The sequence below is a fragment of the Vitis riparia genome, chromosome 11, assembly GCF_004353265.1.
Source record: "Vitis riparia cultivar Riparia Gloire de Montpellier isolate 1030 chromosome 11, EGFV_Vit.rip_1.0, whole genome shotgun sequence".
Classification (NCBI taxonomy): Eukaryota; Viridiplantae; Streptophyta; class Magnoliopsida; order Vitales; family Vitaceae; genus Vitis; species Vitis riparia.
In genome coordinates, this window is record NC_048441.1 from 6,482,817 (window position 1) to 6,504,612 (window position 21,796).

At 36.9% G+C, this 21,796-nt stretch overlaps 1 protein-coding gene across 1 annotated transcript in view; it reads left to right on the forward strand.

Moving 5' to 3' along the window:
• Window positions 1–15,305: 15,305 nt before the first annotated feature.
• The window catches only part of LOC117925320 (cycloartenol Synthase), a 55,883-nt gene continuing 49,392 nt past the window's right edge, over window positions 15,306–21,796 (forward strand). The window contains exons 1-2 of the mRNA XM_034844317.1: window positions 15,306–15,496; window positions 15,992–16,196. Of these exons, the coding sequence (XP_034700208.1) occupies window positions 15,999–16,196 (198 nt within the window). The 5' untranslated portion in view covers window positions 15,306–15,496; window positions 15,992–15,998. The remainder of the gene's footprint in view (window positions 15,497–15,991; window positions 16,197–21,796) is intronic.

Here is a 21,796-nt window from a genome sequence, read left to right on the forward strand (position 1 = left end):
AACCATGAAATTTGTTCATGCTTGTTGAAAATTGAGAAAATCAAGAAAATAGTTTTGAAAAATAGGGAAAATAGTGAAAATGCATACTATAAGGAAAATGGCTGAAGTGTTTATTAAAAATCAGGCTTTTATTTTCTAAAATCTCCTAAGGGTGGAATTTAAATAAATAAATAAATAAACTGAGATTATTTGAATGGAATTTTTTGAAAAACCTGATTCAAGACATGTAAGATCACAAAGAAAAATAAAAGCAAAGAGAGGAGGATGGTGTGCACCAAGGTGACCAAGCTAAAGTGGGATTCGGGGGAATGACTGAGAATGTATTGTTGGTGTTGGCATGAGGAGACCTCTGTAGATTGCTGGTATGACTGGAGAAGAACTGACCGTATTCAATTCAGAATCCTTTCTTACTGGGTTTGAGTATATAATTTCATCAACAAAGGCATTTCATCCCAACTCTGGCTTCTCGGAGTCACAAATTGTATTGCCAGCAGGAACTTGTGGCAAAGCGATTAAGTCCAGTTCCAAATCAGATTACCTTGCTGCCACTCATTCTCCGGTTTCAAATTTTTGCTTAGAATTTTCGTTTTCAGCCTTGTAACTGAAGAAACATCAATTCCTCTTTCCCACTATGTTTTCATCATTTGAAAGTACCAATATTTCTAGGTTCTCGCTCAAAAGTTCATCTGATTCATCTATTTTCTCACAATTCACTTCTAGATCTTTCTGTAGCTCAGAATATGTGTTTTTCGGCTCACCGTGAGTATACCTCTTCAATAGCACTAACTGATCAACTGTAGCTTGCATGAGAGAGCTCACCGATTGACACTCATGTAGCCCACTTCAGTTATTCAAAGATGTAGTTGTGGCAAGGGAGTTAATTTCTGATCCGGGATACCACTGTGCTAAAAAAAAGCTCTCAGTTCTATCTTGTGTTGTTGGTGTCGACATTAAAACTGACTTGATAGTAACAAGGCTCCATTAAAGATCACTTTCTTGACTTCTCTAACTCTACAAGATGTTTTTCAAGTTGTAGCTCAAAAGACCCATGTCTAGAGGTCTTACTGCCAGTTGTTGCTACTTGGCTTGCAGTTTCAATAGATTGGGATTTGCAGGATTTTTGCTACTGAGTGCAATTCTGTAGCATATTCAAAATACTTTCAGCAAGGTTCCTCATGTGCTCTGAGCTCTGAGTGTAACAGTAGTAGGGAACACCTTCAAGATTTACAGAACGGTGTTGTCAAATGTTGGATTATCAACTCAACTGCACACTGTGTTCAGGATGGCTGTTAAGTAATGGTGTTTTTTTTTGTTTTTGTTTTTGTAAGAAATTGGATGCTTCTTGATTTTCACCAATGAATATAATCGGAAACAGGGCAACTTCTTGTCGTGAGAGGCACCTTCAAAAGGAGTTCAGATTCCTATAACTGTTTGCTCCTTCGCCCACAAGTTGTTGGATAAGTGCTTCCTGGTTTATGTAAACCCCGTAGGTTTCCATCTTCACACTCGAAAGCTTAGGAATTAGCATTTCCAACCAAAACAGTGACTTTCTAGATACGCTCTTGGCAGCCATGGCAAAGGAAAGAAGTATGGTGTTCAAGTTTCAACTGATTCAACTTCTGTTGGACGAACTTGGGACGAGTTTTTCTTGTAAGTAGTGGATCTTAGTAGCAAGAAAACTAGAGTGGAGGACTTTAATGCACTTGATCTATCAGCTGCAACTTTCTACAAATCTTGAACAGGTTCGAAAATGTCTTGATTAGGGTCATTCTTAGGTATAGCTTCTTCACTGAGAATCTCGCCAAGCGGTATCTAGCCATCAAAAGGAGATTGGTGCAATCTGTGAATTGAAAATGACAGGAGACATTTGAGACAGGGTGAAACTCTCTGTGGTGGGACTGAATTTGGATCCCTTAGCATAGGGCTTCAATGTTGACTTTTCTAGGGGAAACGAGCCCACCTATGAACTTAGACTTTAAACTGAGGAAACTTAGCATTTCCTCAGATACTTTATGGATAGAAATATATCTGTTCCATGAATTATTAGTTTCATGACCAGCATAATTTTCAATACTTCATCCAATGATTCCAAAACTGAGCCCATCTTTAGCGCAAAGAGTCGCAAATTCTACATTAAAGATTTCTTTGCCATCATTAGTACATGTAGTCCTCCTTTCTCCTTGATCGGCTTTAGCAGCAAATGGGAAAATGAATGCTCTGCTGTGCTAGACTACCGTCATTAGATAATTCCAACTGCAATTCAATGACGATAAGAGTTTGAGTATTGCACTTGTCACTCCAGAACTTTGGCCACTCAACGAAATCCCATCTAGACCTTGACCTGTAGCTGCAGTACATGTTGCCTTTCTGAAGTAGATGGCATATTCTGGAAAACTATGTTTCTCAACTGGACCAATTTTTCCCATTAGCCTTTGAAAAGGTAAACGACAATGCAAATCTACCTATTCCATTGCTAACTTTGTGTCTTATGATCACCTGTCATCTTCCTCGAGTGGTTTTGTAGCCTCTATAGATTCTATTTCAGCACCTAAAACTGTTAAAGAGGCCTTGAATCATTCTGGTTGGAAGAATGCAATGCTTGAAGAAATCCGTGCATTGGAGGACAATCATACATGGAAACTTGTTGATTTGCCTCAAGGAAAGAAAGTTGTTGGATACAAGTGGGTCTTTGCGGTAAAAGTTAATCCTGATGGCTCTGTGGCAAGACTGAAGGCCAGGTTTGTAGCTAAAGGATATGCTCAAACATATGGAGTAGACTATTCTGATACTTTCTCTCCAGTTGCCAAACCGAATTCAGTTCGACTATTTATTTCTATTGCTGCTTCCCAACAATGGATGATACATCAGTTAGACATCAAGAATGCTTTTCTTCATGGTGATCTCGAAGAAGAAGTTTATATGGAGCAACCTCCTGGGTTTGTGGCTCAGGAGGAGTATGAAAAGGTTTGTTGTCTGAAAAAAGCCCTCTATGGATTGAAGTAGAGTCCCCGTGCTTGGTTTGGAAAATTTAGTAAGGAGATTCAAGAATTTGGCATGAACAAGAGCAAGAAAGATCATTCCGTTTTCTACAAGAAATCAGCTGCTGGTATCATACTTTTTGTGGTTTATGTCGATGATATAGTTATTACAGGAAATGAACATGCAGGAATCTATGATCTTAAGGCATTCATACATTCCAAGTTTCATACAAAGGACTTGGGTGAACTGAAGTATTTCCTAGGAATAGAAGTATCAAGGAGCAAGAAAGTGATGTTCTTATCACAGAGGAAGTATGTGCTTGATCTACTTGAAGAGACTAGTAAGATAGAAGCAAAAGCCATGTGCTACCTCGATGGTTCCTAATGTACAACTTATGCCAGATGATGGAGATCCCTTCTACAACCCTAAGAGGTATTAGTGGGTGGTTGTAAGTTGAATTATCTCACCGTGACGGGACCAGATATTGCATATGCAGTAAGCGTTGTTAGTTAATTCACATATGTGCCTACAGTAAAGCATTAGGCAGCTTTAGAGTAGATTTTGTGCTATCTGAAGAAAGCTCCTGGTCTAGCCATACTATACAGTGGTCAGGGACACACTCGCATTGAGTGTTTTTCTGATGTGGATTGGGCTAGTTCTAAGTTTGATAGAAGATCCACTACAGGTTATTGTGTGTTCTTTGGTGGGAATCTAGTGGCTTGGAAAAGTAAGAAGCAGAGTGTTGTATCTTGTTTGAGTGCAGAATTTGAGTATAGGGCCATGGCACAGGCTACTTGTGAAATCATATGGATACATCAACTCTTATGTGAAATGGGAATGAAGTGCACAATGCCAGTGAAACTTTGGTGTGACAATCAAGCCGCTCTTCATATTGTTGCGAACCCAGTCTATCATGAAATAACCAAACACATTGAGGTCGATTGTCACTTCATTCGTGAAAAGATTGAGGAAAATCTAGTCTTTACTGGCTATGTGAAGACTGGAGAGCAACTTGGGGATATTTTTACAAAAGCTCTAAATGGAACTCGAGTTGATTACTTTTGTAACAAGCTGGGCATGATCAACATCTATGCTCTAGCTTGATGGGGAGTGCTAGCTGTATATATTTGTACTCACCATAATTAAGTTGTTTCCTTACATGTAGGCTAATTTCTTAGGGATAATACCTTTCTAATTTAGGACTCTCAATTGTATATATATGTGTATTATTCCTCTAATAAACATATAGTAATTTCTCCAAAGTAACTTAGTTGAATTACAAAAAGCAATATTGAAATGGAATATATGAATGAGTCTTTCATATGATTCTGTTTTCATCCAGTTTTGGACACTCTAAATGTTTTTGCGAAAATAAATTATTAGATGACTTTGTAAATTTGTTTTGATATTTTTCCTAAATTTGTGACTTCCTGAAAATGAATTTTGATACCTACAATATTGAAATATATGTTTTCTAGAGGGAGATGTGTTTTTTTAAAGTTGCATCCACTATACATGATTGATTCTGGACAGCTAATGAGTTTTGAGTGTTTTAAAAATAGTGTTGAGTGCTTCTTGACCTTGGCTTTATTTTTTGTGTAATTTAGACACTTAAATGACATATATCATTTTAGGAGACATATGCATGTTTTTTTAAATTCGGTATATGTATGTCATTGTTTTTTGCCCAGTTCTAGACCTTTTGGAACTTTTGGGGGCTTTTGTTTAAATTTGTTATTTGAATGATTGCTTGGCCATATGGATGATAGACTAGACATGCAAAAGATGTTCTTTGGAATTTTTTTCAATTTAATTCGCATTCTAGATGTATATATATATATATATATTCATTTTTTATTTTTTTTGTGAAAACTTCTATTCTGACAACATGCTAGAAATTTTGTATCGTGTTTAACTTATATTTTAACCTAGTATTGTTTGGCATATCTTGACTTGATTTTGGCTTTTATTATTTAATGTAGACATAATGAGGATGTTGTTTGATTTTTTTCATAACAAAATAATGTTTTTAGATATTTGTAAGGATTTTTTAAGCGAATATGACTATTATATCCCTTTACTGCATGTTTTTGTCTTAGTTACTAACTTTGATTCTTATAGGTATCTAGAGCATTAGTTTAAATTTAACCATGAGTCTGTATGCATGTCCTATGTGATAGTTGTTGTTTCTTTAAACTCATGCCATTTCATTTGAGTTGTATATTAGGGTTTATTGTTATAGTTATTGGTTATTACTTGTGAGCTAACCCTCTCTATCCACATGTAAGTGCATTGTAAGTTGTGCATGCTATCTAGGTACGTCCCATACATCCTTTCTTTTTTTTTTAATTTTGTAAATAAGCAAATTTTGTTTGTGAATACTCTCGTGTTTGATATTGTCTTGATTGCTTGATTATTTGAATGGATTGAATGCATGAGGTATGTTGTATTATATTGTCAAACTAACTTTGATGTCTTGTGATAGCACCTAAGAAGCAATCCAAGTACACACCCTAAGTTTTCTTTATGATTGTGATTGGCTTTCTTGTTCGGCACGTTAATTTTGAAATCGCCTTAGCTTATCTAGGTATCCATAATTAATCAATTACTTGTCATATTTCCCTTGACTTAACCAATAGAGACTTCTTTAGGGCTAAGAGGGGTGTTATCTCTTTGAGGTACCTTCCCGATAGGTAACCTGATCTCCGAACTTCGACTCAGGCTTTTCGAAGACATACTTTTCCAAAACTATGGAGTCACATTTTTTTAGGGTTTTTATTTCTTGTTTTATTTTTCCTTTAAAAATAAAATAAAATAAGTGGCGACTCCAATTTGATTAAAACTAATTTTTCACCATTAAAAAATAAGTCTCATCGACGAGTGGAGGCACACATGAAAAATGTGAGTCCAATCTTATTTTCATTCTTTTGATAAGAAGAGGGTGTAGACCAATCTTGACTTTTCTGGTTGAGTTTTCGCATGCCTTTGGACGTTAGGTTCAATATCTTCTATGATGACAAGGCTTGTTATATTGCTGATGTATTTGTGATGATGTTTTCATATTGACAATTGATATGTTGTGTTTTGTCCTGCTTGCATTTTAGACTTAGAGTTTTGGTCAGCATTTGTTTTGTCCAGCATTTTGGTTCGGCTTTGTTAGCACAATTTTTCATTTTTGTGATGTATGGTCCTATGTGGCCATTTGATGATTGAGGCTAGTTATTTTCATTGCGTGATTGTTGAGCATATCCTAAAATGTCTTGTGTGGTGACATTCTGTGTCTGATGTTGGTCACTATCTTACACTAAGGCATACTCCATTTTTGAGTTCATCATATCTCTTATTGATTTCATGATCGCGCAATCTGTTTACTAATACTAGAGAGTCATTATACTGGGGCATACCTCCTTTCTCATTGAGTTCATCATCCTAGTCACTCATTCTTTCAAGGTTCTTCTGAGTGTCTCTAGTTGCAAACCACATTTCTTGGTTCTTGTTTTGCTTTAAGTGTTCTTAATTACAAATTGCATTTCATTCCCATTTCTTTGAGTTTGATAAGGCATTCCCTTTCTGTCATTTTATTAAGGGCATCCTCATTCCTTTAATTTGTTTAGGGCATTCCCCCTTCCTCTAGTTTGTTTAGGGTATTCCTTTTCCGTCAATTTGTTTAAGCCATCCTCCTTCTCTCAGTCTGTTTAAGGCATCCCTCTTTTATCAATTTGTTTAAACCCTTTCTGTTAGTCTGTTTAGGGCATCCCCCTTCCTTCAGTTTGTTTAGGGCATCCCTCTTCCTTCAGTTTGTTTAGGGCATCCACCTTTTATCAGTTTGTTTAGGACATCCCCCTTTTGTCAGTTTGTTTATGGCACCCCCCTTCCGTTAGTTTGTTTAGGCCATCCCCTTTCCATCAGTATTGTTTAGGGCATCCTCCTTCCATCAATTTGTTTAGGGCATCCTTCTTTTTTTAGTTTGTTTAGGGCACCCATCTTTCTTTAGTTTGCTTTGGGCATTCCCCTTATGTCAGTTTGTTTAGGGTGTTCCCCTTCTTTCAGTTGTTCTCACCACTATGGATTGGACATCCATGGACACTTCAATTATTTCACTACCATAGATTAGACATCTATGAGCTTTTGAGATTGAGTTTATTCGCCATCATAGATTGGACAGCTATGGGCTTTTGAAATTGAGTTTTTCACCACCATAAATTGAACATCTATGGGCTTTTGAGATTGAGATTTTCACCATCATAAATTTTTATCTGTGGGCTTTGAGATGAAATTTATTTACCACCATAGATTGGACATTTATGGGCTTTTGAGATCGAGTTTTTCACCACCATGGATTTCTGTCTATAGGCTTTTGAGATTGAGATTTTCACCACCACAGATTTTTATTTGTGAGCCTTTGAGTTTATTCACCACCATAGATTTTCGTCTATTGACTTTTGAGATTGAGATTTTCACCACCATAGATATTCGTCTATGGACTTTTGAGATTAAGATTTTCATCACCATAAATTGAATATCTATGGGCTTTTAAGATTGAGATATCATCACCATGGATTTTTATCTTTGGGCCATTGAATATATCACCACCACAGATTTTTTATCTATGGGCTTTTGAGTATATCACCACCATGGATTTTTTATCTATGGTCCTTTGAGTATCACCACCATAGATTGTGTATCTATGGGGCTTTGATGAGTTTCACTATCGTAAATTTTCATCTATGGGCTTTCCAGTTTAACATTTAGAGCTATCTTTTTGGTTTAGCTTCCGAAGCCATTCTTTTCTTAGTTTAGCTTTTAGAGCTAGTCTTATCATTTAGAGCCACAACTCTTGACATTCATGATCATTAGCATTGCATGCCTTGTTCTCGAAGCATCACACTCCACCCTACTTCTCATTTTGTTACATGTGCTTCTCACTTCATCATATTATTGTGGGGTTTCTCCTCCTCCATTGCACATGATATAGTCATTTGAGCTCATAGCATGTGTTCTGGTCATATTGTTGGGTTCCCTACACTTTGTGTTCTCATATAGTACATGTATGGTTTTTGCCTTTGTACGTATTAGTTCCTATGTTCCTTGATGAACTGACTGCTACTCAACTTTGACATTGATTTTCAAGTCATTTTTTGAGACATTTTAAAGGTAGTCTAGATCCATAGTGTAGCTTTAGAGGCACCTCAGGAGCTTCTTTTTCTTGCCCGATCTAGAGCCCCCTTTGTTGTTGTTTTGGTTTGACTGAGATAGATTCCACTAGGACACTTTTGGGGGTCTCTCCTATTCTTTAGTAGAGTTCACTTCATTCGACTCATTATTCGCACTTTTATTTCATTCCAATTTTCAAATTCCTTACACTTATGAGCTCTACCAAAGAAAGACATATTTGTAGACCCTTTCATTTGGTGAATTTTTAGGTCACACTCTTTTTTTTTAAAAAAAAAAAAAAAACTTGTTATGCAGATTTGTTAACTAGCAGAAGGGAGTGGTTGTTTTTTTTGGCATAGGTTTCCTACAAAGTTGGTGTTTTTAGAGTGAGAGGTGAGTTGTAAAGGGGCAGTAGAGTTGGTGGGTTGTTTTAGGGAGAGAAAGTGGTAGGAGAGTTGCTGGGTTTTTTAGAGAGAGAGTAGTAGAAAAGTTGATGGGTTTGAGAGAGAGAGTAGTAGAAAAGTTGATGGGTTTTAGAGAGAGAAGAGAAAGGAGAGTAGACTTTTTTGGAAAACTATGGGGTTGTTTCCCTGCAGGAGGTTTTGAGAGAGTTGTGAGCAGAGAAGATTCTTATTTTTTTTAGTTGATTCTTTGGAGTCATAGAGGAAGTTCAGTAGGTTTCTTTGTTAGGAAAGGGAAAACCAATAGAGAGGGAGCATTTTTTATTTATTTTTGGTTGGTGAGGTTAGTTGAAAAATGAGGAGATAAAAAAAACCAGCAAAAAAAAAGAAAGAGGGAAACAGAGGATACAAAGAAAAGACATCAAAGATGGCGGAGGATATCCTTCTTCTAGTGCTTTTTGGTTTTGGGCAGAGAAGAAGGAGAGCAATTTTGGATTTTCTTAAAATAATAAATTTTCATGAGTTTTATTTCCATTATTGTTTATTTAAGAAATTGGTTGTTGTCATTTGGAATTTCAAATTCCTTTTGGGACTTTCCTTTATTTGGGTTAATTTTGGATATAGATTGGAGAATATTATAAGATAGTCTCACTATACACAAGATACTATGGATTCAGTACCAATCATTCTCATTTCTTGTACTCTGATGCCTTGTCGTAGTGGGAGGGTTGTTAAACAATTAAACTGATTTATGTATTTGGAAAGGTCATTCGAGGCCATTCTAAAGGAACATGATATCGATCCCATAGATTACAGATGTAGAGTTAGAATCCTTGTGATTCTAATGTATTATGGGTTCCTGCAGAAGCACCTAAAGTGATAAAACCCATAGGTGTAAGTTGGTCTATAAGAGGAACAAAGGAGTATATGAAAAATGTTGAGATTTATGTGGTTAGGTTGTAACTAAAGGTTATAGTTCGAAACATTGTTTCGAATATAGGAAACCTTTTCACCAGTAGCCATATTCAGATCTATCGTAGTACTCTTACCTATTGCAGTGTATCTTATTTATGAGATATTATAATAGTATGTCAAGACATTATTCTTAAACAATTATCTTGTTATTAGCATCTATATGATGTAACTAGATATTTTCATAGCAAAGGGCCTTGTGAGTACAAGAAATTGCAGGGAAACATGGTGGTGCTTTAGGATCTTGTAAGTAGATAACAATCTACTCATTGGTAATGATGTAAGGTTATTGTCATCAATCAAGATCTAGTTTTCTACTTAGTTCTAGATGAAGGATTTGGGAAAAGCGTAGTATATTATTGGGATTAAGGTCTTTAGGAACCGCAAGAATAGGAAACGAATGTTATCTCAAGCTACCTATATAGATAAGCTTTTGGTCAAGTATGTGATGTAGAATTCCAAGAAAGGTTTGTTACCTTTTAGGCATGGAATTCCCTTTTCTCAGGATCAGTGTCCTAAAACACTTGAGGAGAAAGAGCATATGCAGTTGGTACCCTATGCCTCTGTCATGGGTAGCCTTATGTATGCAATGTTATGTACTAGGCCAGATATTTGCATTGAAGTGGGTATGGTGAGTAAATATCAGTCTAATCCAGGTCTAAAACTTTAGATAGTTGTCAAGCATATACCGAAGTATCTTAGGAGAATAAGGGATTATGTGTTTGTGCTCCAAAGTGTTGAGATAGTTTGGAGGGTGACATGATGGTCGACAAGATACCTTTTGTGGAGAACCTAGTGGATCCTTTCACCAAGACATTGATAGGGAGAGTCTTTGTTGGTCACAGAGATAACATAAGTTTCAAATAAGTATTTGACATGCTTTATAGGCATGATGCTTTGAGGGCTAGTGGGATATTGTTAGTATAGAGCCCTTAAAAGCATGAAATGATGTAAAAAAAAATTGGAATTCATTATTTATTTAATGATGTTTCAATTTAATTTTTATCTATCTTTATTCCATGTATTATACTTTATGAACATTCTTGCCTACATATTTTGCATTGTATGTGACTTTGGTGCATTAGCAATTACACATAAGACTAAATCGTGGGTTTCTTGCAAATAGATGACTTGTTCATAGTCGGTTCATGGGCTTAAGCAACCCCTTAGAGGCTATAGTGCACCACCTCCTAATTACATAGATGGTTGGTCTTGGCTATTGGGATGAGTTTCCCATGGTGAGTGCACTAGTGTGTATGGTTACACATTGGACAAGACTTATGGTGAGTTATGACTTAACACTATCAAATAGTCATGACTCCACCAAGCTACTTCATTGTATTATCTCTCAATTTTGAGAGAATATTGAGCTTATGCTGAAGTTAACAGTGACTTTGACCTATGGATGAGATTGTAAGCTGATCATATATTCCCTATGGATTGGGTTACTATTAATGGAAGTTGGTAGCAATATGTATTCTCAATATAGACACCATGATATCTCTTAGGATTGAAATAGTGTGTCTCTTTGGGTGATCCTAAGGAGATGTGTTCATGGAAACTATGGTCATAGTAGTTTCTTAAGTAGAACTTGACATAGGCTTCTTGAGAGCTAAGATATGTCAATTGAACACACAATAAGAGGATTTCTAACTCAGGATGGTAAAAATAGTCTTGAAAGGCTGATAGCTTTCACATTGTTAGAGTACAGACACTAGTTCATGGGAGATTGAACAAATGGATAGTAGGTCACAGATTCGAGCACTTGGTGTCTCACTGTTATTTACATAAAATACTGGAGTTTAGTTGATTCTCTGTAGTGAGATGTTGAATCTACTTTAGAATTGGATTTTAAGCGAGCCAGTATTCCTATAGGTCATAGGGGTCCCCGCTCTGAGTTCATATACATTGTTGGCATGGGTTATGAGGGTTGGATTGACTCTAGGTTCACTTTTGTGCATAAGGGCGTTTGGGTAATTACACAAGGTTGCATAGGGGTAAGTGAACAAGGTCTTTGAATTGGGCTAATTAATTAATTAGTAAACCCTATTGGGTTAATTAATCAATTAGAACCCATTTTGGGCCAGATTAAGTGACCCAAACCCATGTGAACTCAAGTCACTTAAGCCCACTTAGGAACTTATAAATACCTCATAGGGGTTAGAGTTTCTATAGCTTCCACCATTTAGAGAGATTGAGAGATAGAACCTCTACCCTCTTTTCCTTCCCACTGAAAGTGTGCCAAGATCAAGGTTCGAGTCATTAAGCAAAAGACTTCGAGTTTATGAAACTTCTACGATTTCGATCTTCATCTTCATCATGTGGATTTGATTTGGGAACATCCGAATATGAGATATGGTTTTCTTTAGCACTTTATTAATCTTTTTAAAGTATAAAAATGTTATTTTTCTATTGTGCATAGGATTTAGAAAAAGCCTAGGATAGTTATGCATGTTCTTAACTTGATATGGACTTGGGAAATAGAAAGATTCGGGTTTTTCCCTTCAATAATCACTTAAAACTTGAAGAAGGATGGGATGCGGTCGCAATGATCAAAATCACCTAAAATTGAGGAAGGAGATGGGACGTGGTGGCCATGATCGAAATCACCTAAAACTGAAGGAAGGATGAGATAGAGTCGTAATGATAGAAATCAATAAAACCGAGGAAGGAGATGAGACGTGGTTGTGACTACCGAAATTACCTAAAATTGAAGTAAGAACGGGACGCGATCACGATTATTGTAATCACCTAAAAGTAAAAGAAGGACAGGATGCGGTTGCTATGACCGAAATCACCTAAAACCGAAGAAAAAGACGAGATGCGGGAGCAATGACATAAATCATTTAAAAATGAAGGAAGAATGGGATGCGATCGTAATGATCGAAATCACTTAAGAAAGAAGGGACGTGGTCACTATGACCAAAATCACCTAAGAAACGTGGGATGTGGTGGCAATGATTGAAAAAAACTAAAATTGAAGGAAAGACGAGATGCGATCGAAATGACCGAAATCGCCTAAAACTGAGAAAGAAGATAGGACGCGGTCGCAATGACTAAAATCACCTAAAACTAAAGGAAAAAAGCGAGACGTAGTTGCGATTATTGAAATCACCTAAAACTGAAGAAATGATAGGACCTGGTCGCAATGATTAAAATCACCAAAAATTAAATAAAGGAAAGGATGCTTTCGAAATGACTAAAATCACTTAAAACGGATGAAGAATACAAGACGCGATCGTAATGATCAAAATCATCTAAAACTAAAGGAAAATGACGAGACATGATAACGTTTACTGAAATCACCTAAAATTGAAGGAATGATAGGGCACAATCACAATGACTAAAATCACCTAAAATTGAAGTAAGGATAGGACGTGGTCGCAATGATCAAAATCACCTAAAAATAAGGAAGAAGACAGGACATGGTCGCTATGATCGAAATCACCTAAAACTAAAGAAAGTACAACACTCGATCACAATGACTGAAATGACTTAACACCAACAAAAGGGACGAAACGCGCTCACAACCATCAAAATCACCTAAAACTAAAGGAAAATGACGGGACGCAATTGCGATTACAATTATCACTTAAAATTTAAAGAAGGATGGGACACAATTACATTAACCAAAATCACCTAAAACTAATAAGTGAGATGAGACATGGTCGCCATGACCAAAATAACCTAAAATGGAAAAAAGTATGCATGCGATTATAATGATCAAAATCACTTAAAACTGATGAAGGATAGGAGACATGGTCATAATCACCGAAATTACCTAAAGCTAAATCAAAAGGAAGTGACATGGTTGCGATTATCGTAATCACCTAAAACTTAGGAAAGATGGACGCAATCACAATGATCGAAATCGCCGAAAATTGGGGAAGGAGACAGGACGTGATCGTAATAACCAAAAACACCTAAAATTGAGGAAGGAGACAAGACATGGTAGCCATGACCGAAATCACCTAAAACTTAAGGAAGAACGAGACATAGTTGTAATGACAAAAATTACTTAAAACCGAGGAAAGAGATGAGACGCAGTCATAATAACCAAAATCACCTAAAACTGAAGGAAATATGAGAAGTGATCATAATGACTTAAATTGCCTAAAATTGAGGAAGGAAACAAGATTTGATCGCAATAACCAAAATCTCCTCAAACTGAATGAAGGATGGGACACGGTCTCAACTTCATCAAATCACCTAAAATTGAATAAGAAGACAAGATGCAGGCGTAATAATAGAAATCACCTAAAACCGAAGGACGGATGAGACGCGATTATATTGACTGAAATCACCTAAGAAAGAAGGGATGCGATTGTAATGATATAAATCACCTAAGAAACATGGGACGTGGTCGAAATGACCGAAAAAAGCTAAAATTAAAGGAAAGACGAGATGTAGTTGAAATGACTGAAATTACCTAAAATTGAAGGAAAATGATGGGACGCGGTCGTGATTACCGAAATGACCTAAAACTAAAGGAAGGATATGATTCAATCGCAATGACTAAAATCACCTAAAACTAAAGAAAGGACATGATGCTTTTGGAATGACCAAAATCACCTAAAACTGAAGAAATGACATGATGCTTTTGAAATGATCGAAATCCCTAAAATTGAGGAAGGAGACAAGATATGGTCGCCATGACCGAAATAACCTAAAACTAAAGGAAGGACAACATGCGTTCCCTATGTAAAGTAATATGAGAAATTAATTACTTATACAAATTTTAAACCAAAGTGCAACTAATTTTAAAAATTATAATCAATTAAAATTTGTAGGAAGTAATTAAATATAAGAATAGTTCTTCATGTGGGTTCAACTGGTGTAACCCAATTTTAAATGAGTTTGAATAACACCTTTTATAATTTGAATTGAGTTTGGAATTTAGGTTGAGGTCTCAAGCAACTCGTAGTAGTGGAATTCGAATTAAGTATTTAATAATTTTAATTAAATAATTATATTTTATTATATAATTATATTTGAAAAAACCCACCTATTACCATTCTCAAATCTTAGGTTGAGATTGAACTCACTCTCAACATCATCCTCTAATACCCGACCCTACCCATCCAATCAATTAAACAATTCTAAATGGTATTGTACTACCACCTCATTTTATTAAAATTTTTTACTCAATTTGATTATATTTATTTCTTTTAATTTTTATAATTTTTTTTTGAGTTTTTAAATTAGCATGTTTTCCACACCGTTAGACACCGATCCGGATGCTGAGATCAACGCACCTTATTGCAGCCACAGCGGCACGATGGGTCCCCTCTTTGAGTTTTTATTTATTTATTTGTTGGCTCTTACCTTTTTAACAAGGAAGATGGGCTAAGGGATGAAGGGCAGTGAGGAGAGGAAAATGAGGAGCGAAAGGTACACCATCCGGTTCACGATGTAGGTGGGCCACGTGATGCAGGTAATTTATGAATTCCGATGCTTTATTGTGAAAAAACATATAAGAAAAATGCGGTAAGAAAGGAAAGAAAAGACAAAAGGTCATGAAAGTGAAAGGATAAAAAAGAACGGGTTACCAAAAAAATGGCTTACGAAAGTAAAAGAAGGATTAGTGGATTATTATTATGCCACGTGTCACGACTCCAGTGAGTAAGTGTAAGAAACTGAGGGATGAGAGCGGAGGAGAGCCGAACCCATGAGATCAGAAAATATTTGTCATCTAAAGTGTAATACTAACAGTCACTCTGATTTTAAGACTAGGACAGCCTGTTATCACGAACTTGGAACAATCAGACACGGTCAACGTTGATCATAAGCAAATGGCCGCACCTTCGTTGGCTATGGTTTAGCTGTCATCATTCGAAACGACAGTCGGCTGTTATTTTAGCCAATATTTCCTCTCCCTTTCTCTCTCTCGCTTTCCTGCATGTTTGACAGATTGTAATCGTATCATTATTAATTTTTCAGACACCGCTTCACTCCATTCTGCTGTCGAACTCTTAAAATCTCCACATCAGGTGAACATTTCCTTCAGTTTCTCTAATTTTCTCGACGGCCAAACGGGATGCATTCAGAATTCTCAATTTATGACGCTTTTTTTTATCGCTTTAATTTTTTTTTTCCATTCATTTCAAGGGTTCTTGCATTGCTCGGACTCTTGTAATTTTTTTAATTCTTTATTTTCGTAGAAGCCAAAAGATGCCGAATTTTTTGTCATTTCCTCTAACAATTAAACAGGCTGCATTGAGCATTCTGAATGTATAACACATTTCTTTCATTTAATTTTGTTTGCGATGTTGATTTTAAGCATTTTGAATGTTGGTTTTACATTTTGATAAACAGGCTGTATTTAGCGCTAGGTTTTGCATTGCTCGAAATCTTGAGAAAATGGGTTTTATTTTGTTTAGTTTATTATTTTTTTAATCGACTCTGTTTTTTCGCCGAAGCCAAGCACTGCCGAATTCTCTCTCATTTTGTTGCGTTTTTTTTTTCTATGCGAATGTTGTGATTAGGAGGAAGATGTGGAAACTGAAGATCGCGGAAGGAGGAAGTCCCTGGTTGAGGACCACGAACAATCATGTGGGAAGACAAGTTTGGGAGTTCGATCCCGATCTGGGATCGCCTGAACAGCGTGAGGAGATCGAGAGAGCTCGTGAGACGTTCTCGAAGCATCGATTCGAGAAGAAGCATAGTGCAGATCTAATCATGCGTATTCAGGTGTTTTACTTATCTAATTGTCAACAACATGTATTGGAGTAGTTTGTTTTGTATCTTTGAGTTACTTTTCTTGCTTTTAGAAGCAAAGTTCACTCCCCTTTTTGCTCTCAAAAGCATCAAAAGGTTTTCATATCTCTTTTTATTTTCTTGTTGTTGCCAGTAATTAATTTGATCCTTTTTTTTTTTTATGTTCTTGGAAGCGAAAAATTGGTCTGACTTTTTGCCTCAATGCAACACAAGGTACTTTGAAAATGCTGAAAAGATTACCTTATGCTGAAAACAATTGTGTATGATATGCTAGAATGAGTTGTCTAGTTTGGTGAAATTCAGAAGTTTTACTTCTGATATTTGGATGGTTTGCTAGTCTTTGAAGAATGTGCTGAGATTCTGTATGAACAGAAACGGGGTTAAGTGATGTGATATGGTTTGTTCTATGAATTTTTAACCTAATAAATTCATTTTTTATTTGGGTGGGAATTTTCTTCTCCTGGATTTGTTGGATAGGTTATGGTCACAGAGCAATACAGAAACTGGAAAACTTTTGACCTTCTCTAGAACTAATCAATTGAGCGTGTCTTCATCTTCAACCTTGTTTTAAACTGTTTAGTTTTTGTTGTTTAATAGTTTGGAAAGGTAGATGTTTCAGAAAGTAAATGGAGTTTATGCCTTAGGACTCTAGAGTCAACAACAGCTGCAACTGCCATAGCAACAACAATGACTACCATGTCCCAATAATAAAATTTTTTTAAGGTTGTGTAACTTATCAAAAAAAAAAAAAAAAATAAAAAATTTTAAGGTTGTTTTGGATTTGTATTGAGATTTTTGTGGGCACAAATGAGGTTAAGGGATGGATCTTGCTTTGGGTTTTGACCATGTGATTGCTGTGTTATTCACTGATTATGTGCCGCAAGGACGACATGAAATAATATAATAACCTTAATTTTTAATTCAAAGCTGTTGCTAGGTGGGAACTCTTTTTTGACTTGTTTGATAGGATAAGGTCAATAAAACATTATGGAGTAACTCCTAACCTTTTGAAGGAATAATCAATTAAGTGTGCCTTCATCTTCAACCTAGTTTTAGACAATTAATTGTTTTTTTTAATAGTTTGTAAAATTAGATGTTTTCAGAAAGTCAATGAAGCACATGTGTTAGGGCCTTAGAATAAACAACAGCAACAGCAATAACCTCACCAAAAATATCAACTACCATGACCCAATACTAACCAAATTCAAGGTTTTGTTGGATTTGTATGGAGATCTTCAATGAACAGAATTTGGGTTTAGTGATTATGCTAACCACTATGTGTTACCAGAGCTTAGTTTTATTTAAAAGCTGTTACTAGGTGGAAATTTTCTGTTGGATTTATTTGATAAGTTGAGGTCAATGGACCAGTATAGAAAAACTCCTAACTTTTTGAAGTGTCTTCATCATTAAATTAGTCTTTTTAGATAATTTGATGTTATTGAACAACAACTACTGCTGCAATAATGACAAAATTATTGAGGTTGTGTTTTGTTGCTTGGTGATGTGACATAGGAATTTGGTGTTTCAATTTTCAGGTCCTTTGTTTTTATTCTTTATATGAGTGGATTTGGAATTGAACTGAAATTCCATGTCCTCCAAAATCCCAATAAAAATTTTCCACATGAGAAGCAAGACTTCAAATTCCGAAGTTGTGATTTCAAATCAGTTCTAGTTTCATGCAGCTAATCACAGCCTAGTAACAATTCACAGTTTTTGAATTGTTCCCAAACTATTCTCTAAATATTGATGACATTGTTATAGATTTGGATACTTATAAGATGTTGAATATGATTACATCGATTTCTTGATTCTCCTACATTTTAAGTGAGCTTTTGGTACCAAAAAGGATATTGTCTAACTCCATTTTGGTCCAGTAATAACACAATGTGAAGGACTTATTACACTTTTAAGCAAATCTAGCCACTTGCAAATAAATGAAACCATTCTTGATATTTGGGTATTGCTGTAATGTCTGAAGGATGCTTAAATCTTACTCTGGTTGGAAAGAAGTTTTATGCCTATGAGGAAGATGGCGGTGTGGCTGAAATCCTTCTGCATTTATTTTGGTGCTTATAGGAAAGGAACTGAAGGGTCTTTGAATACTTGAAGATGTTAAAGAGTTGAATCTGGAAAAGTCATCCTAAAGGTGTTTTTGTTGGGTCAAATGAGTCATTAGCAGAATCAAGTTTATATTTCCTTGTTAGGTTGTGGATGACCTAGGCCTTGGTGTGGTCTGTTGTTATAAACTTTTGTTTCTTTTGATTATCAAGTTGTTCGTTGCATACTTCTTGTGTGCCCATATTTGATTCATTTTTAATATGTCCATTCTCTTTGCCTATAAAAATGCACTTTTTAATGAGATATTAGGTTATGTACATATAAAAAAGCATTATAAATAGAAGTATATTAGTTGATAAAAAAGTATTATACCTACGTATATAACATATTAGATTACAAACAGAAATATATTTAACTAAAGAAGATGGTGGAAAAGTGGTGTCCAAGCTCCAAAATGATTTTGTAGTGGGTAGAGAAATCTTGGATGCTGTGCTGATTGCTAATGAGGCCATTGTCTTGATGTTGAAATGTAATGAATGTGGTGTTCTTTGTAAGCTTGACGTCAAGAAGACTTACAATCATGTACTTATCAAAAAAAAAAAAGAAGACTTACAATCATGTAAATTTGAAGGGGTAGCCAAGGAGAGTTGTACGCTTGCTGGCAAAATGTTGCTTGCTGGTATCTAATATTTGACCTATCTAATATTTGAGCTTGATTCAGTAGCTGGAACCTTATTTTTCTCTATTTTGCCTGCCTCCTCCAGTCACTTTCCCATTGGAATCACCATGATGTTGGTGCAGTCTAGTGAAATGCTGGTATTGATTTTGGAAACTCCATTCTTTCCAGCCTTTTCTCCTCCAGCTGTTATAATGAAACCTTTTGCAAATTAATATTAAGTAATTCTCAGATTGTGAGAAGGATCGAAGGGATGACAGCTTCCTCGGAGGGGAGAGGAGGTTTGAAAGGTGGAAAGTGTTGGTTTGCAGTAGAATCCAAGACGTTTGAAATCTCCATTGAAGTGGTCTAAGGTAAACTGAGAGGAATTATTTTGGAAAGGAGCAAAAGCTTTTCCTCTTGGATAAGATTTGGAGAAAAGAGCTTAAGCTATCTGTTGGAAGGTATGGAAGCTTGGTGTAGAGGAGAGTCAAGTTTGAGGTGTCTGAAAGTTTGGGAAGAAGGAGGAAGAAAGTTTAGGCTGGAGTGTCGTTCAAATGAAGCTGGTAGGTTTTTACTCTGTTCAGTGAGAGATTTGGAAGCTAAGAAGTATTGTCTCGTATTTCTAGAAGGAAAAGGCTTAGTAGGGGGTTGGTTTTTGTTGGCTAAGAAGTTAAGGGCCCTAGGAGTTTCCACTCCAGCTCTAAGCAAAGTTTATCAGGGTGTTCCCACCTCTGAAAAGGATGGGTGTAGTTTCAAAGGGAAAGAGAAAGGGAAAGGAATGTATGCAGAAGTCGTGAGAGTGAAGACAGGGGAACCAGGGGAGTCTTTATGGGTGCATTTAGGGGAATGAAAACTTCTTTGCAGGGAAGAGCAGCTAAGCCGTTGCTTGGTTGGCCGTTTTGGTGAGGGTTTTGAGTTGGTTCCTCCGCTGTCATCCTTGAAGGGGTGGGTGTTTGAAAGTTGGCTTCTAAAAGGAGGTTTATCTCCAGGTTGGGTGGGGCCCTTGTGTTGTTTGAGTTTGAAAATAAATGTGAAGTTGATTTGGTGCTTTTAAGGGGTAGTAGACATTTTAAGGAGAGAGAGTTTCTCTTGCAAAGATGGGGACTTGAAGTGGGGTGTTTTTGGAATGGGAGCCAAGCCAAGGAAGTTTGGGTGAGCCAAGCTAAGCCAAGGAGCTCCTAGCCGATGAAGATGCTGACGCTGGGGGGTCGCTTCCTGGTCGATTGAAGCTCACCGACGAGGCACTGTTGGATGAAGCATCCAGGTATCCCGTTTTACACAACCTCTCTCTTTTTTCTTTGGGGCTTCGGGGTTCTTCTTCTTCTACTCCTTTCTTGGGGCCTGATGAAGCTTTGTTGGTGTCGGAGGGGGCTTCCAGTGGATCGGAAGGGTTAGCGGAAGGGGCGATGGTCAGGATCCTCTGCGAGTAGTGTTGACTGAAGATTTTTCGGTCCTCGATGGTCGGAAAGAGCCTCCTTGGGGTTCGAATGGTAGTGATAGTGCGATTGAGCTAGCACTTGTCCCAGTTGGATCGGGTTATGCAAGTCCATTAGTGGAAAGGATTGACTTTCAACTGGAAAAGGGGGGGCGGGATGAAGGGTGGAACTCTAGCTGTCTTGCGAAGTTCAGTCGATGCCTCAGTATGCCGATGGAAGGGTTTGAAGTGGAAATTTTGTACCTTTTGAGGAGGATGAAGGGGAGAATTGAACATAAGAGGCAAGACGGGGCGTCTAGAAAGACGAAATTAACGTTTTCAAAATCCAGTAGGGAACTCAAGAAGTTGGAATGGACAATAAGCTATAAAAAAGCTAGGGTGGATACCAATGTGAGTATTTTTGGAGGGGCTTCTGGGTCGGGGTGCAAATGAAGATAAGAATTTTATCATGGAATGTTAGAGGGGAAAATAACATAGATAAAAGAAAGATCATTAAGTCAGTCATAAAATCCCAAAGAGTGGACGTAGTTTGTTTGCAGGAAACTAAAATTAAAGAAATGACAATGAGGCTTGTTCGTAGTCTTGGGGTGGGAAGACATCTAGACTGGAGAGCAGTCAATTCTAAGGGTGCAGCTGGAGGTATTCTAGTGTTTTGGGATAACATAATGTTTGAATTGGTTGATTTGGAAGAAGGGGAATTCTCAATTTTGTGCTGGTTTAAGAATTGTGGATGGGTTGGTGTGGGTGTTCATTAGTGTGTATGGGCCGGTGTGCAGTAGAGATAGGGAGGACTTCTGGGAGGAGCTTGGGTCAATAAAAGGTTTATGGAGTGACCCCTGGTGTGTGGGAGGGGATTTCAATATGGTTAGATATCTAGAGGAGCGTAGTAGGGGAGGTGGGCTTTCTGCATCAATGAGGAGGTTTTCAGAAGTGGTAGAGGATTTGGAGCTGAGGGACTTTCCTTTGCAGGGGGGTCCTTTTACTTGGAGAGGCAGGTTGAATAAGCAGTCTCATTCTAGGCTTGATCGGTTTTTAGTGACAGATAACTGAGACAACCTGTTTAATGGGGCTATGCAAAGGGTTCTACCCAGGCCAGTTTCTGATCACTTTCCCATTCTGCTTGAAGGAGGAGGTATGAAGAGGGGACCTTCCCCTTTCAGATTTGAGAACATGTGGTTGGAGGAGGAGGGGTTCAAAGACTAGATGAAGATGTGGTTGGGGAGTTTAAATTTTAATGGGACCTCCAGCTTTGTTTTAGACACAAAATTGAGAGCTTTAAAAGATATTTTGAAGACTTGGAATAAAGAAGTGTTTGGTCTCATTGAGACTAAAAAGGGAGAAGCTCTCAGACAGGTTGTGTGTTGGGATGAAAAGGAGAAATGTTCAACTTTGAATCTGGAAGATTGTGAAGCTAGAAAGGAG